The sequence below is a fragment of the Eleutherodactylus coqui genome, chromosome 3 (genome assembly GCF_035609145.1).
Source record: "Eleutherodactylus coqui strain aEleCoq1 chromosome 3, aEleCoq1.hap1, whole genome shotgun sequence".
NCBI lineage: Eukaryota > Metazoa > Chordata > Amphibia > Anura > Eleutherodactylidae > Eleutherodactylus > Eleutherodactylus coqui.
Genome location: NC_089839.1, coordinates 228,296,756 through 228,314,347, shown reverse-complemented (window position 1 = coordinate 228,314,347; position 17,592 = coordinate 228,296,756). Strand labels below are relative to the sequence as shown.

The 17,592-nt window shown below is 43.3% G+C and overlaps 1 protein-coding gene across 2 annotated transcripts in view; it reads left to right on the top strand.

The window, feature by feature from the left end:
* The window catches only part of PLXNA1 (plexin A1), a 330,066-nt gene that overhangs the window by 233,796 nt on the left and 78,678 nt on the right, over window positions 1-17,592 (top strand). For both annotated transcript variants that reach the window (XM_066597033.1, XM_066597035.1), the window contains exon 10: window positions 3,835-4,035. In XM_066597033.1, coding sequence (XP_066453130.1) covers window positions 3,835-4,035 — 201 coding nt within the window. The remainder of the gene's footprint in view (window positions 1-3,834; window positions 4,036-17,592) is intronic.

The window sequence follows — 17,592 nt, the reverse complement described above, 5'->3', positions numbered from 1 at the left end:
ATAAGTCGTCACTATTAGATTGATGGGGGTCCACTGCCTGAGACCCCTTGCCGATCAGCTGCCTTCCCTGATGGCATTCTTGTGCACGCAGCTACTTGCTATGGAAAATGGACAGCTCTGTTCTTACTGTAGCTGTCACGCTTGGTGTTGGAAGCAAATTTTTCATTCATTTCAATGTCTGCAGCACCAAATGTGGCCACTACAGTAAGAATGGAGCTATTTGCTTCCTGCAGTGTTCAGTTCACAAATGCACCAGACTGGCAAACGGCTGATCGATGAGGATTCTGGGCAACAAGCCCCCAACAATATGCTACTGATAACTTATTCTTAGGATAGACCATCATTGGTTTACAATCGGTCAACCCCCTTTAACTAAAAAAAAGTTGTCTATGACTTGTACCTCGTAGTTATAAATGGATAATAAGACGTTTTCTTATTAAGACTATCCCTGTTTATATGCCAAGTTAGGGCATATGGGTGTCCTAGAGTGAACAGGGGACCCACCTATATGGGACTGCCTTACATGAGCTGATGGGTTGCCCAGGCAGAGATTCTCCTAGAGTCTATGAAGAGCTGCAATGATTTTCTGTAGCATCAGAAACCAAATTGATCTACAGATTTTTCTTATGCTTGTACCCCAGTATTATGATTCAACACCTATGCAATAGTTAAAATTTAATGTGGCTGTCCTTTCAAGACAAAAGTGTCATCAAAATGGCCTTCTGTAGAAATCAACTTTTTATATTAAGCAGGTTTTTAAAGAATTTTTGGTGTCGCAATCTATAATTCTACATCTATATACAGGATTCGCCATTCACAATAGGTGATGTCACAACTCGCCTCCTCCCCCATTCTGTACACGGACTACTAAGTTTAGTAATAGTCTGTCACAGCTCACCTCCTCCCCTTCCTGCACACTGACCACTCAGCCTAATAGTCTGACACTTCCTGTTCTGTAAAGAAATCTCTGCCATCATCTCATTGTCATCACAGACAGGATTACACTGAGAGGTGACACCTACATATAGATAACACATGATCCACCATTCACAGTAGGTGATGTCACAGCTCACCTCTTTGTGCAGATTACAGAGCATGCTCACAACACTCTTCAGTGTTCAGTGTTTCTTACAGCTGACACCCGCCTGCAACATGTTGGGCTGCTGTGCGGTTGGTTGTCAGATCATTGTTTAATTAATACAATTCTATTACATCATACTCCAGGAACCATCAGACGATCGCAATTTAATGGCCAAAAATGTAAAAATTAGTTTACAAAAGTTCTATAAAAAAAATAAAAGGTAGTAAAAGTTGAAAAAAAAAGTTTGCTAGAAGTATAATGAAAAAATCTAAATGGAAAAAAAAACCTGTTTGGTATGGCTGCTTCCATAAATGTCCACTGTATCAAAGTAACGCATTATTTATCCCACAATGTGAACGTCGTCAGAAAATTAAAAAAAAACAAAAACTAGCATTGTGCTTTTGGTTTGTCATCCAGGGGAAAAAAAGTATACATCACCTTCACGCCAGTGCAGCTTCTTCCCGCTCTGCAGCACTGTTGTTGTTCTCCTCTGGCTGGGAACTGAAAAATCCCCGCCTCCTGGAAGTGCTGCCTCCTGATTGGCTGATCTTTAGCCAATCAGAGTCGGCACTTTATGAATGGCTGTGATTAGTTCTTCGAATGCTGGCTCTGATTGACTGTCAGCCAATCAGAGGCAGCACTTTCAGGAGGCGGAGATTTTTCATTCTCCGGCCAGAAGAGATACTGAAGAACAGCGCCGGGGACCGGGAGGAAGCTGCAGCAGCTCCGGACAGCGCTTCTAGGTGTTGTACTCTTTTTTTTTTTTTTCTCCTCTCCCTGCAGCTAGGGCTTATTTTCAGGGTAGGGCTTGTTGTTCAATTCCACCTCACAACCTCACCCCCCACTAAACAGATTTTCTACAGTGTTTCCCCCCAAAAAAGACAGTGTCTTATATTAATTTTTGCCCCAAAAGAGACAGAGAGGCCCGCGGCCCTTGCGATGGTCCCCGGTGCTGCGGCGAGCTACTATTTCCTCTGCGCTGAGAAATCCTCTTCTTTCTGGTGACTGGGCTTTGAATACCCCTCTTCCAGCAAAGCGAGCGCTGTTATTGGATTGAGCGCTAGCCAATCACAGCCGGCGCTCGATGAGCCAATCACAGCCATTCATCGATGTCATTCATTGAAGTTTTCAGTAATGTCATTCACTGAATAGCTGTGAATGATCGAGCGCCGGCTCTGATTGGCTGGCGCTCCAATTACAGCACGCGCTTTGCTGGAGGTGGGGTATTCAAAGCCCTGCCACCAGAAAGAAGAGAATTTCTCAGCGCAGAGGAAATGGCAGCTTGCCGCAACGCCGGGGACCACCGCAAGGGGCTCGAACGCCGCGGGCCAGGTGAGTGTTCTTCCCCCCCCCCCCTTGTACTTTAGCTAGGGCTTATTTTCGTGGGAGGGCTCATATTTCAAGCCTCCAATGAAAACCAGGTTAGGGCTTACTTTCAGGGTAAGTCCTACTTTTGGGGAAAATTGGTATTTTAAAGGTAGCACAGAAAAAAAAATAAAAAAATAGAAACCCTATATAAATGTGATATCATCTTAAGATGGTAGAATGTCGTTTTTTCCATTTCGATTTTATTTATTTATTTTTTAAGTTTGACAGTGCATTAAATGGTACGATTGAAAAATACACCTCATCCTGCAAAAACAAACAGCCCTCCAACAGCTACATTGATGGATAAATAAGAGTTATGATTTTTCAAAAGTGGGGAGGAAGAACTGAAAATGGGGAGGGAGGGGGAGTCTGTTATTACGGGGTTAATTTGTAAAAAGATTGATGCTACATTCCTTCTAAATGTACATTGTTAGACTGATATGGTTCCAAGCGCTATTAAGTGGACTGTTAACCCTCTGCTGTGAAGTTGAACGCACTCTGTTGTACCTTATTCATCAGCTTTGGCCTCCGGATACATGTCGGACGCCTCCCTATAACGCTACTTTGCTATTAAGGTGTGCAGCTCCTTTAAGGTCGTTGACTGTAATGCCTCTCTGGAATGACCTTACTAGTCAATCAATAAATTGCTTTTTCAGTAATGATGGATGGACATTTGCATGTGCGGTAAGCACAAGAAAATCATTGTATGTTCTTCCTCTGCAGCAGAAAATGAGCCGAGGTTCACTCCTCAGATTTTCCTATTCTTCATATTTACCTCTTTATCATTTAATGGTTTTTGTTTGTGTCACCAGGCATGCCTTCATTGCATTTACTGGCCTAATTTGTAATACTGATGGTCTAAAACACAAGCAGTCAGTAGAAGATTGGCAGGGATCTGCCACTTCAGGACCCCACCGATCACCTCTTTGCTGGGTTGGTATGTTCATACAATGAGCTGATTTCTGCAGGAAGCAGACAGCTCTGTTCTCACTGCAGTGGACAGGCTTGGTATTGTAGGCATTGAAATGAATAGAAACTTTGATGCAATGCCAAGCCTGGCCACTGCAGTTAGAAGGGAGCTGTCTGCTTCCTGCAGAAATGAGCTCTGTGCACAAGCACACAGGCCCAGTGATCAGCTGATTGGGGGGGTTCCAGGCAACGGACACCTGTCAATCTGCTATTGATGACCTATCCTTCTGATGGGCCATCAATAGTTTACAACTGGACAACCCCTTTAAATGGACCTAACCTGTTAAATATCTTTATTTATATCCTACTGTAGTTATAATCAGCACTGGGGGGATATAGCTCTGTGTCAGCTGATGGGCATGTTTAGGGTAGGTGACCTGGCATGGGTGATGATGCCTTCTCCTCTGTTGTTACAGGACTGTCCTCAGATTCTGCCTTCAACTCAGATCTACATCCCAGTCGGAGTGGTGAAGCCGATCACCCTGACAGCCAAGAACCTCCCCCAGCCGCAGTCCGGACAGCGCAACTACGAGTGCATCTTCCATATACCGGGTAGCGTGACGCGGGTCACTGCCTTACGCTTTAACAGCACCAGCATTCAGTGTCAGAACACCTCGGTAAGTGATTCATGTAGACCGGCAGACATGACTAAGGTTTGAGCCTGGTTTTCACAATGTTTTTAGCTACAGTGTTTTTAGCTTTGTTAGTCAGATGTTTCTATGGTTACTGAAGTACAGTTATAAGTATTACATGTTTTTACACTTTTATTGATAAAACCATCAAGTTTAGATTAAAACACAATATTTACAGTGTTAACCCTTCAAGCCTTCTGCACTTCGCCCTGGATGCCGGATATTAGCTTCTGGGCCAAATCCTGACTGATGACAGCTCATTCTTCCTAATCAGTGATTGGAGTTGATAATTTCTGTGGTTTTGTCTGTCCACCTGCTTTTTGCGGCTTGACCACTGGTTCTCAATGGGATCGAGATCGGAGGAGTTTCCTGGCCATGGACCCAAAATGTCAATATTGTGTTCATCTAGCCACTTAAGCACCAATTAGACGGGACGACTGTCGGGCCCGACACTCGTCCCCGCAAGTACACGCTCATGTGCTTTTGCACAGGAGCAGGTATTCTTGCTTCACAGTGGGGCGGCTGCAGGACATTTCTCTCCTCGCTCTCCCCCGCCCCTCTCCATTCACTTAACACAGCGGCCGTTCATTACTAAACAGCTGCTATTTACACTGAATGATCAGCGCTCATCGTTTAAGCTGCATAAAATCCTGAACGATGATCGTTCCGTGTAAATAGCGGCTGTTCAGTACTGAACGACCGCTGTGTTAAGTGAATTGAGAGGGGCGGGGGAGAGTGAAAAGTGAAATTTCCTCCAGCCGCCCTGCTGTAAAGCAACTATACCTGCTCTTGTGCAAAAGCAGGTGAGCAGGTACATGCGGGGATGAGTGTCGGGCATTGTTTGCACAACAATCGTCCTGTCTAAATGGGCTTTAGTTATCACTTTTGCCTTGCTTGGATCCCATTGTTTATTGATGGCCGTGTTCTTGGGCTGTGAGTGAGCCCACTCCCCTGGATGAAGAGCAGCCCCACACATGAATAGTCTCAGGATGCTGTACTGATGGCCTGACACAAGACTTATGTCAGCGCTCACCTTCTCTTCTCCAGACAATCATTCTTCCAGACGTCCAACAGTCTGAAGGGGCTTCATCAGAGAGAATAACCCGACCGGATTATAATGTGTAGTATGTGAACAGACGTTCATTCTTACGCTTATTCGTCCCCTTTCCGACAAGCATTTGCTAGTTTGTGAGCCGATCATTGACCCTTTCACATGGGAGAGGACCGGGGAAAACGAACATTCAGGCCCATTAGTCTGCTAATGTGGAAGATGGTGGCATATAACAGTCCTAACAGCAGCTCAGCCAATGAGATTGGATATAGGGAGGAGGGTGCTTTTTAGGGTGATGGCAGCGGGACGGGTCATCTCTCTCTGTATGTCTGTCCGTCCCGTGTCTGTCTCTCTCGTTAGCACGCTCTTCTCTGTGTGGGTGTTCTCCAGTCTCTCTGCACATGTCGGGCCCATTCCAGCTTTGTTTTCCTCCTAATAAACCTATTTGCATAGTGTTTATTTCCCAAAGGTGCTCGCAGAATTTTATGATTACAAAACTGCAGCAAATGAAAGCAAACAGCAGTGAGCAGTAAAACCCAAACCGTGGAGCTGGACTGCAGGAGCGGCGCTCCTCTGGAGGATGGCGGTGGAGGCCATTGTGCGCTCCGTCTGCACGGTTTATCTGTGTATTGAATATATGTGCAGTAGCCGCATATGGGGCAATTGCTGAATTTCTGCATTCTGTGGTTGTTTTTAAGATCAGTGTATTTGCTGAGGGGCTTACTAAATGCTGCTCAGTACAATATTGTGCAAGATGACCAATCCCAGCAGTGTTTCTGTATCTCTGGAGTTTGTAGGGATCTGCAGGGTGCTCTGGAGGGAAGTAATGTAATCCCTTTTGAGAAGTCACTCATGGTCCCTCATCATATGCCAAATACTAAGATTGGTAGATGGGGGGAAAACAAGTTTTGCACTATTCTGCTGGTGGAGTCACTGTGTACATACATTACTTATCCTGTACTGATCCTGAATTACATCCTGTATTATACTCCAGAGCTGCACTCACTACTCTGCTGGTGGAATCACTGTGTACATACAGTACAATATGTATCCTATACTGATCCTGCATTACATCCTGTATTATACTCCAGAGCTGCACTTACTATTCTGCTGGTGGAGTCACTGTGTACATACATTACTTATCCTGTACTGATCCTGAATTACATCCTGTATTATACTCCAGAGCTGCACTCACTATCCAGCAGGTGGAGTCACTGTGTATATACAGCTAACTGGTATCTCAGTGCCGTTCTCCATTATGTTGTCACTGTATATATACAGCTAAAGACATGATTGTTGACTGTTTTCAGCGACAGAATTGTGAATGCAGCTCTGGAGTACAAAAAGGGCTGTAATTTAGGGTCCATATACATGTCCCAGTGCCATTTTCTCCTTGGTGCATGCTTCAGATACTGCTGTACCTTCTTCTTGAGTGACAGACTAGGCGGTAATGACCACGAACACCCTTTACTCCTTTTTGAGTGTTAATGGAGACCTGCATGATATGATTGGATGGCCTCTATAGAGAACTGCACTAGACTTTTCCTATTGCATGTACAGCTGAAATACCTGAGCTAACAGTTGGCTGTCATCCACACTTGGCTGCTGAATTTCAGATTCACCTTATGTTGATACTTAGGGGCTTTACCTCGGATTTCACAGGATGACTTGCGTTTCGGGCGTTTAGAGATGTATCAGGTTTTTACAGTAGTCCATTGTAGACCTTGGACTTGTCATTAGGTCCTGGGCGTTAGAGAGCAGTTCACATGGGGTTTTGCTTGACCGGATGGCCGGGAGCCTCCTTCTCTCCCGTGTCTGCTGGGTTGTGTGTATGCATGCATTGAGGGGAGAACAACAGATGGAAGAGGCTCAATTTCTTCTTCGAGGATCCTGTATTGGGAGGTTGGAAGGTCTTGCGATGTCCCAGGGAGATTTCATGCAGAGTCTTGGAGAGAACAGAAGACGGGTCAATGAGAGCGTGAAATCCATGAAAGAAGTTCGCTTCACCAAACCTCAGTAGATTAATTGTGTTTGCAAAGCTCTCCAGCCAAGAAAATACAGATCTAATGTATTGATGGACAAGGTGTCTCTGGGGATACAAGCTGTAGAAGCCAGCCGCCTCCCCTCCGCCGAGTGCACGCTGCAGCTGCTCTGCACATCTTACCTACCAGCATGTGCCTTGTGTCTTCGCTGGCCCTTGGCCTTCTGTATCCAGCCACCTGATCCTCAACTTGTATGGATGGACAATGAGCGACGCTTCTAAAGAAGAAGATAATGTAATTCCAGCTCATGCCATAATTTCATATCCACTAAAACTCAGCGACTGCAACAGAAATATATACATATTTTTAAATGTCTATCTCTCCTCAAGATGGAGCTCAGATTTCATATTTTTCTTGCCTTGAGAACAGAATTCTCTTTGGATCATTGCAGCCCCTGCTGAGTTATGTGCTTTGTATGAGCTATGAAGACAAGTGGGGGATGGGAAGTGACAATTGTGCAGAGTATTTTTTGTGCCTCTAAAGTGACTGTCACTGTGCAAAACCATTCAGACATTACTCTAACACAACAGAATGTTTACATTTGCACTGCTCCAGCACAGATTACTTTTATACTGACTGCTATAAACTGTAACTACTATAATACTCCTCCTATGTACAAAGATACAAGTACTACAATACTGCCCCCCCCATAAACAAGAATATAACTACTATAACACTGCCCCCTGCGTACAAGAATATAACGTCTATAATACTGCTCCCTATGTACAAGAATATAACTACTATAACACTGCCCCCTATGTACAAGAATATAACCACTATAATACTGCCCCCTATGTACAAGAATATAACTACTATAATACTGCTCCCCTATGTACAAGAATATAACTACTGTAATACTGCCTTCTATGTACAAGATTATAACTACTATAATACTGTCCTCTATGTACAAGAATATAACTACTATAATACTGCCCTCTATGTACAAGAATATAACTACTATAATACTGCCCTCTATGTACAAGAATATAACTACTATAATACTGCCCCCTATGTACAAGAATATAAATACTATAATGCTGCCCTCTATGTACAAGAATATAAATACTATAATACTGCCCCCTGTGTACAAGAATATAACGTCAATAATACTGCTCCCTATGTACAAGAATATAACTAGTATAATACTGCCCCTATGTACAAGAATATAACCACTATAATACTGCCCCCTATGTACAAGAATATAACCACTATAATACTGCCCCCTATGTACAAGAATATAACTACTATAATACTGCTGCTCCCCTATGTACAAGAATATAACTACTATAATACTGCCCTCTATGTACAAGAATATAAATACTATAATGCTGCCCTCTATGTACAAGAATATAACTCTTATAATACTGCCCTCCTATGTAGAAGAATATAACTACTATAATACTGCCCTCCTATGTAGAAGAATATAACTACTATAATACTGCCCTCCTATGTAGAAGAATATAACTACTATAATACTGCCCTCCTATGTAGAAGAATATAACTACTATAATACTGCCCTCCTATGTAGAAGAATATAACTACTATAATACTGCCCTCCTATGTAGAAGAATATAACTACTATAATACTGCTTCCTATGTACAAGAATATAACTACTATAATGCTGCCCCCTATGTACAAGAATATAACTACTATAATACTGCCCCCTATGTACAAGAATATAACTACTATAGTACTGCCCTATATGTACAAGAATATAACTACTATAATACTGCCTCCTATGTACAAGAATATAACTGCTATAATACTGCCTCCTATGTACAAGAATATAACTACTATAATACTGTCCCCATATGTACAAGAATATAACTACTATAATACTGCCTCCTATGTACAAGAATATAACTACTATAATACTGTCCCCATATGTACAAGAATATAACTACTATAATACTGTCCCCATATGTACAAGAATATAACTACTATAATACTGTCCCCATATGTACAAGAATATAACTACTATAATACTGCTCCCCATATATAATAATAAACTTTATTTGTATAGCGCCAACATATTCCGCAGTGCTTACATAGACAGGGGATACAGAAAGACAAAAGTACAAACATTACAGAACCATGGTTACATATAGTAATCAGTTGATGGAAACAATAGGGGTGAGGGTCCTGCTCCAACGAGCTTACATACTACAAGTAATGGAGTGATACAGAGGGTAAAGGGGCTGGAGATGTGCATGGTATGGCGAGGTGGAGAGTGAGGGGTGATATACACATAGACAATGGTCAGACATTTAGCCGTGTGACGGCAGAAACGGTGTGACTGCAGGAGCGGTTTATGATGGCTAGCAGGGATTGCAGTCAGTAGGTCAGGGAGCATGTTATCAGGCGGAGTACAGAGGGGTTTGTTTAGGGAATGCGGTATGCCTCCCTGAAGAGGTGCGTTTTTAGAGCACGCCTGAAGTTCTGCGAGTCCTGGATTGCTCGGGTAGCCTTTGGTAGTGCGTTCCAGAGGACCGGTGCTGCTCTGGAGAAGTCTTGGAGGCGGGAATGAGAAGTTCGAATGAAAGGGGCGCTCAGTCTGGTTTCATTAGCAGAGCGGAGAGCCCGGGCTGGGTGATGGATTGAGATAAGGGAGGCGATATAGGGTGGCGCTGCACTGTGGAGGGCTTTGTGGATGAAGGTAGCGAGTTTGAATTGAATTCTGTATTTGACGGGCAGCCAGTGCAGTGACCGGCACAGGGCAGAGGTGTCCGAGTAGCGGCTGGACAGGAAGATGAGCCTGGCTGCCGCATTCAGGATGGACTGGAGAGGGTAGAGTCTGGTGCAGGGGAGGCCGATCAGCAACGAGTTGCAGTAATCGAGCCGGGAGTGGATGAGGGCAACAGTAAGCGTTTTTAGCGTGTCCACAGTGAGAAAAGAGCGGATTCTTGCGATGTTCTTGAGGTGCAGCTGACATGTTCGGGCCAGAGATTGGATGTAGGGAGTAAAAGAGAGATCAGAGTCAAATATGACCCCAAGGCAGCGGGCATGTTGTCTAGGAGTTATGGTGGCGCCACACACTGAGATGGAGATGTCAGGATGAGGTCAGTTAGTGGAGGGCGGAAATACCAGTAAGTCAGTTTTAGAGAGGTTTAGTTTTAGGTAGAGAGAGGACATGGTGTTAGAGACAGCAGACAGACAGTCAGTGATGTTTTGGAGGAAAGGTGCAGAGATGTCACGGGCAGAGGTGTATAGCTGGGTGTCGTCAGCATACAGGTGGTATTGGAGGCCAAATTTGTCACGTACCGGACACAGGAGAGGGAGAGGGGGACGATACCTATCGATCCCACCTCAGTCCTCAATCACTCTAGCGGTATTGTAAGCGTGGAGTCGTTAGAATACAGGCTGATTTTTACCTAACTTCGTACCTGCACGCATGTGGAACGAAAGCCCAAATCACCGCCTGATCCGTTCCAACGCACTCCTGAGCTCTACAATACCCATACACAGCTGCCACCACCAATGTTCATGGGCATTGGACCCGATCTATAAATTATTAACACAATCTTCGGAGTATTATGGTTCGTTGTTAAAACGGACAAGGCTTCAACTGATAAATTGTAGTTTTATTCCAGAAAAGGTCTAGCAGTGCAATATATACAGGATGTACAAAGGTACACAAGGAAAAAGGTGGTTACATGGGAGAATAAGGATTACAGTATGAATACACACTCAGCAGATTTAAAATAAAACAGGAGAAATTAAAAGAAAGTTACCAGATTTTGGGATACAAGAATATAACTACTATAATACTGCCCCCTATGTACAAGAATATAACTACTATAATACTGCCCCTATGTACAAGAATATAACTACTATAATACTGCCCCCTATGTACAAGAATATAACTACTATAATACTGCCCCCTATGTACAAGAATATAACTACTATAATACTGCCCCCATGTACAAGAATATAACTACTATAATACTGTCCCCCATGTACAAGAATATAACTACTATAATACTGTCCCCCATGTACAAGAGTATAACTACTATAATACTGCCCCCTATGTGCAAGAATATAACTACTATAATACTGCCTCCTATGTACAGGAATATAACTACTATAATACTGCCCCCTATGTACAAGAATATAACTACTATAATACTGCCCCCATGTACAAGAATATAACTACTATAATACTGCTCACTATGTACAAGAATATAACTACTATAATACTGCCCCCTATGTTCAAGAATATAACTACTATAATACTGCCTGCTATGTACAAGAATATAACTACTATAATACTGCCCCCTATGTACAAGAATATAACTACTATAACACTGCCCCCTATGTACAAGAATATAACTACTATAATACTGCCCCCTATGTACAAGAATATATCTACTATAATACTGCCTCCTATATACAAGAATATAACTACTGTACTGCCCCTATGTACAAGAATATAACTACTATAATACTGTCCCGCTATGTACAAGAATAAAGCTACTATAATACTGCTCCCTATGTACAAGAATATAACTACTATAATACTGCCCCCTATGTACAAGAATATAACTACTATAATACTGCCCCCTATGTACAAGAATATAACTACTATAATACTGCTCCCCTATGTACAAGAATATAACTACTATAATACTGCCCCCTATGTACAAGAATATAACTACTATAATACTGCTCCCCTATGTACAAGAATATAACTACTATAATACTGCCCCCTGTGTACTGGAATCATATACTGTGTGTATTTGCTGTGTGAAGCCGTGGTGATAGACCAGCAGTGTTTTGCCCTCTGTCTGTGTGGAGTTGGCTCTACCCTTCAGGTGTTCAGTTTCTGGTATGTTTCTTTGTATTTTGTCCCTATTCTGCTTTGAGCTTTCAGATGTACCCCCCCCCCCCCCCCCAATCTCTTGTGCAGTCCTGGTTATTCTCCCTCCTCTCCCCCTTCCCTCTCTCTCCATGCGGCCGTCACATTTATCTTGCTCGCAGCCGCGGTTTAAAGTGAGGAGGGAGAATCGGGAGAATTTGATAGGATCCAATTAAATTTGTGCAGATAAAATAATGATGAATTGCAGGCGGGTTCCGCAGAGACACTCTGTACGCTGCTGCCGGCCCAACTGAGCTCACAAGGAGCTGAGGTCATCAGCTGCGCAAAAAATAGGACACAGCTGCATGTACAGGTAGCGGCGCCGTCTGCAGTCACCGATGGCGGGAGGGGGTGTCTGCATCCGCTCTATACCTGCTTATAAATTACATTAATTACTAGAGGAATATCAGTAACAGCATTTTGTGTATCCTAATTTATAAGGTGCTGCATCAAAAGCCTGGTGAGATTCACGCCTTTATGCTTTGCAAAAAACTGATAAAACCATCAGCGACAAAGGAAACCATACCGCCACCCCTTGTACGGAATACAAACCGAGGCTTGATACCTGTGCATTGGTTTAGCCCAGTGATTGTATCTACAGGGGTCCAGAGGTAGCAGGTGCCGCGGGTCTCTACTCTTGGGGAGGTTGCATCCATGCTGCCCCCATATTACATGAAATAGCAGTCCTATATGCGTACAGTATGGCGACTGTTACTTCATAACGCTAATTGTGTGAAGTCTAGAATTATATTGAGAGCTTGCACTGCAGCCCAGAAGGTTCATGGTTTGCTCCATGCATGGACTTGGTGTCCTGCTGGTGAGCTTGGTTGGTCCCGCTGCGGGAGAGCTGGAGCCAAGCGACAGACTTTACACGGGTCACATGTTGTCAACACCCTTCATAAGGCTGCAGGTGAAGCGACCCCTTATAGTAAGTGTGACACATTGTAGCCCCTTAAGATCCAGCTCTAATCCATCCGTGTTCTCAGGGGGCCCCAGTGGAATCATAATTTACAGCAGATGAGCTTACCAACAGGCAAGAAAAGGTTTGGGGTTTTTTTTCCTTAAAGGGAATGTATGACCCATATCATTTTTTTACGAATTAATACCAAGAAGTAAAACCTTTTCAAATCCATTTTTGTTTTCTGATTGTAGAATTTTTTTTCTTCTGTCATTTGTACATGACTGTGGAAGGCGGCCATCTTTCCTGAGTCTCAGTTATTTGCATTTAGAATGATGCTTTCCAGCGGCCCAATGGGCCATAGGCACAATGGATAGGAGGAACCTATTGATTTCAATGTGAAAATGTTTTCGTGACCTGTGCAGTTAGGGGAGGAGGTGAGCTGTGACATATTGGGAATGGTGGATCCTGTGTTATCTATATTTGGAGGTCACCTCGCAGTGTAATCCTGTCTTTGATGATAATGAGATGAGAGCTGAGACGTTTTCTCTACAGAACTGTAAGTGCTAGACTATTACTAGGCTTAGTGGCCAGTGTGCAGAGAGGGGAGGAGGTGAGCTGTGACATCGGCTATTATAAATGGTGGATTTAGTGTTATCTATATGTAAAGTGTTACCTCTTGTTGTAATCCTGCCTGTGACGATAACGAGATGATGGCTGAGAAGTGAGAAGTTATCTCTACAGATGTTTCACCGCAGAAAAGCTGCACCAAAATTGCACCATTGCTGCGAAACCACGTCAGACGTCACCACTTTACCAGTTTTGACGCGTATTTTGGCTCAGATTTCTGCTGCTGAACATCCCCACCATTTCCGCTACGTGTGAACGTATCCGGAGGCTTCGTGGTCGGCGTGCGATCTGCAGCATTTCAGGGCTGTTTTTTATAAATATAGATGGAGACATCGGAAGGAAAAGTTTAAAAAATCACCAAAAATTTGCAAAAATGTTAAATCTACAAACTTGCTTTGTACAGGGGGCTATTTTCTGCTGACGCTTTTCTTCTAAGACCTTTTGCTAATGGCGTCCAATCTCCTTTTTTGCTATCACAATTATGGCGGCATATGGGCATAAGAATATATGTCAGTTACAGAGTGAAGCGCTGCTGTATCTCCTTTCTTCTCTTGCATCGCCCGCACTATACCCCTTCACCCATCGCCATCTTATTTGGCGTCTTTCACTCTTATTTTTTTGGCGCCATGTATTTCGCCGTGGGTGTAAACCGTAAATCCTCGCTGCCACCTCTCTGCTTTTTATAACGCTACAGAAAATAAATCCTAAAATTAATTCTGGAGGCGCCCGCAATAAACGTGACATAAAGCCGCTAAATCACAATAATGTCTCTTAATTTCTCAATTTTCAGATTTTTATACTTTTGTTTCCACATAGATTTAACAATATCGCCTTACCCCCCTGCAAAATGCCACGTTTGTTTTTCTTTGCCAGAAAGCAAATTTATCACCATCTTCAAGCAGCTAAATCCTTTTTAATCGAACCATTTGCGCCCTTCGTGCAGCGCTGACCGTAAACAAATCTGGAATCAGCCGAGGTTGTTCTTAAAGAGAACTTAGAATGGAGCGATTGGTAATAACACAAGCATCAGCGGACCCTGGATCTCACAACTGATTGATGGAGGACAGATAGCGGGGCCGCCATGTTGTCCACCCAGAAGTAAAGACGATCGTTCAGACTTTTCATCGAAAGCCTGCGTTTCGAATCATGGGATAGGTTCTGCGTACAGGAGGGTGTGCTTTTTTTTTAATCAATGACGTGTGTATTTTATGTCCGGCACTTCAACTCTATTAAGTCCATTGAAGAAGTCCAAGCGTGCCTTTACAGCGTAATGGTGCCTTTTGTGCCCTTTTGTCTACCTTCAATATACACTGAACGGCCCCTTCATTAGACCCCCATCTAATTTGCAGTAACTACACAGCGTGGATTCTACAAGGTGATGGAACCGCTCTGCAGGAATATCGGCCCCTGCGGACAGGAAGATTGTTGTAGTTGCTGCAGATTAGATGGAGGTGCTGACCGGTTCTAACCAGCTGACAGGAAGGGGTCATCGATTCATGCTGCTTGTGCCAAATTCTGACCTCCCATCAGCACGGTGGAACAGGCGATGTTTTTCTGCAGCTTAAGGATAAAAGTTTTGTGCTCTTTTGCCGGCTGGAGTCTCACTTTTCTGTTTCTCTTACACATAATGGCGCAGGAACTGGTCATCTGCTGTTATAGCCCATCCGTGCTAAGGAATAGCAAGTTGTGTGTTCAGGCAGGTTAGTTGGAGTGGCAGCATTGTGTTCGGTTGACTGCAGCGCCTGTTGGCCAGAACGATTCCTGACATCCTCCTCTGACCCCTTTCGGTGATGAGTTGTTTCCATCCACAGGATCCCCTTTTGCTGTATGTTTTGACTTGAGCACGCCATTCTCAGTATATTCTCCACACTGTTACTCAAGAAAACCCCTCCACAGTTTGAAATGAGGCGCCAGCTAGTCTACCACCGGTGACCAGGCCTTGTTGGAAGTTGTTCCGATCGCTGGATTTTCCCATCTAATGTGGATTCACACTGAAACTGATCCACGGAAAACTTGTCATGTGATTTATGCCGCACTCTGGGGGTAATTTCCATACAAGAAAGCTCTAATTTGGGGTCTGGAGGTTGCTGTAATATTGGGCAGGGGGCGCTGACAGGGCTATTCTGTGTAGGTTCCTAGCCTACTAATAACCAGCTCCTCCATTTGCGGTATGTGCGGTGTAGATACATTTTCCCCCTCTGGAGCTTTTGTTTAGTTCATATCTGCAGATGACAAAACACTTCACTGAATCCACAATGAAAATCAATGATTAAAATGTTGACTCTGTGGCTTTAATGAATCCTCTTCCCCCAAAAGCTTTCAATGCATTTAATTTGTTTCCATCAATATATATCCCAATTTCCTCCATAACATCGTGTCGCGCTGGTTAAGTGCTTTATTTTGAGATAGCGCACTGCGCTTTTGCTTAATGTCGGTGTTCTGGTGATGAATCGTATTTTCAGGTAATGGATGCCGCTCTGAGTGATTTTTATATTGAATAGTGAGTTCTGCACATTAAACCCATAATGCGTGCAGAGCGGTCGCGGTCATGTAAAGGATTTCCTGTAAGTAAACCTTCGCTGGACCAGAATTCTCCAGAGATTTTGTTCATATGCATGAGCTCCATAAAATATTTAATGATGTGTTTATCTAGGGGGAGCGTTATCTGGAGATAAAAGGTGCCCCCCCCTCCGGTGGAGGGACTGTAGCATTCACTTACTTGAAACAACCTCCTATCTGCAAATTTATAGGAAAAGCCATTGAATTGGATTTGTAGGGCAGCATCTGGCCATAGACCTTAACCCCTGAGTGACCACAATACACCTTTCTACTGACCTCACTAATGGGCTTTAAACCTGCACATACATCTTTTTAAGGTGATGGCTTGGCTGACTACTGACAGCCCGGCTCCTGCTCTAACCACCAAGAATGGAGAAACCTCAGATCCTGGTAGTTGTACCACAATGGCAACTGCAGCATGTAATGCAGATGACTGGGGAATGGGTTCTTTCTGTCACCAATTACCCACCATGAAGAGCGATCGCAAGGTACCAGGAGTTCCCACAGCACCTGGAAGTCTGATAAAAGGCCTCCAAGTCTGCCATATAAAGCCCCACCTCCGGAAGAGTCCAATAGGCCGTGCACATAGGCGTATGAGAATGCACTATATAAGTAATGCAGTGTACTATCCTAGAGATCGAATGGTCACAGCTACAAGTCTCCTTCAGGGACTAAAAAATTGTGTCAAGAGAGTTCAGTCAAGTTTTTAATTGAAAGAAGAAAAATTCGGTAAAAAAACATAAGTTTTTTAATGCATACAATACTAAAATGAATATTAAAAAGAAACGCCTAATTAGTATTACCGTGTTCATCATGACCCAGACAATGAAAATTATTTATCGCGCATGGTGAACGCCTTAAAAATAATTTTAAAAAGTAATGCAAAAATAGTTTTTTCTTTTTTTCGCTTCACAAAAAAAACTTAATAAAAAGACATTCAAAAGCCACATGTACCTCAAAATGGTATCACTAAAACTACAGCTCTTCCTGCAAAAAACAAGCCCTCAAATAGGTCCACTGCAGAAAAGATAAAAATGTTCTCGGTTTTAGAATGCAGTGAAGTCATTTGTTTTCTTTAAAACTGCATTATTATTGTGAAGAAGTAGTAAAAAAAAATAAAAATCTGTATGAATTTGGTATTTCAGTAATCCTGCTGATCCAGATAAGAAAGTTATGTCATTTTTACTGAATGGCGAACACATATTACATGTATCCAAGCTAGAGGTGGTACAACAGGGTACTAGAGCCTCCATGCCCCACCTGTCACACCTTGTATCCAAGTTAGAGGCTGTACAACGGGGCACTTGATCCTCCATTTCCCGCTCGTATCACATCTTTTATCCTAGCTAGAGGCGGTACTACAGGGTACTAGAGCGTCCATGACTGCCCACATCACATCTTGCATCCAAGCTAGAGGCAGTACAATAGGGTACCAGAGCCTCTATGCCTACCTGTACTACATCTTGTATCCAAGCCAGAATCAGCCCAACAGGGAACCAGAGCCTC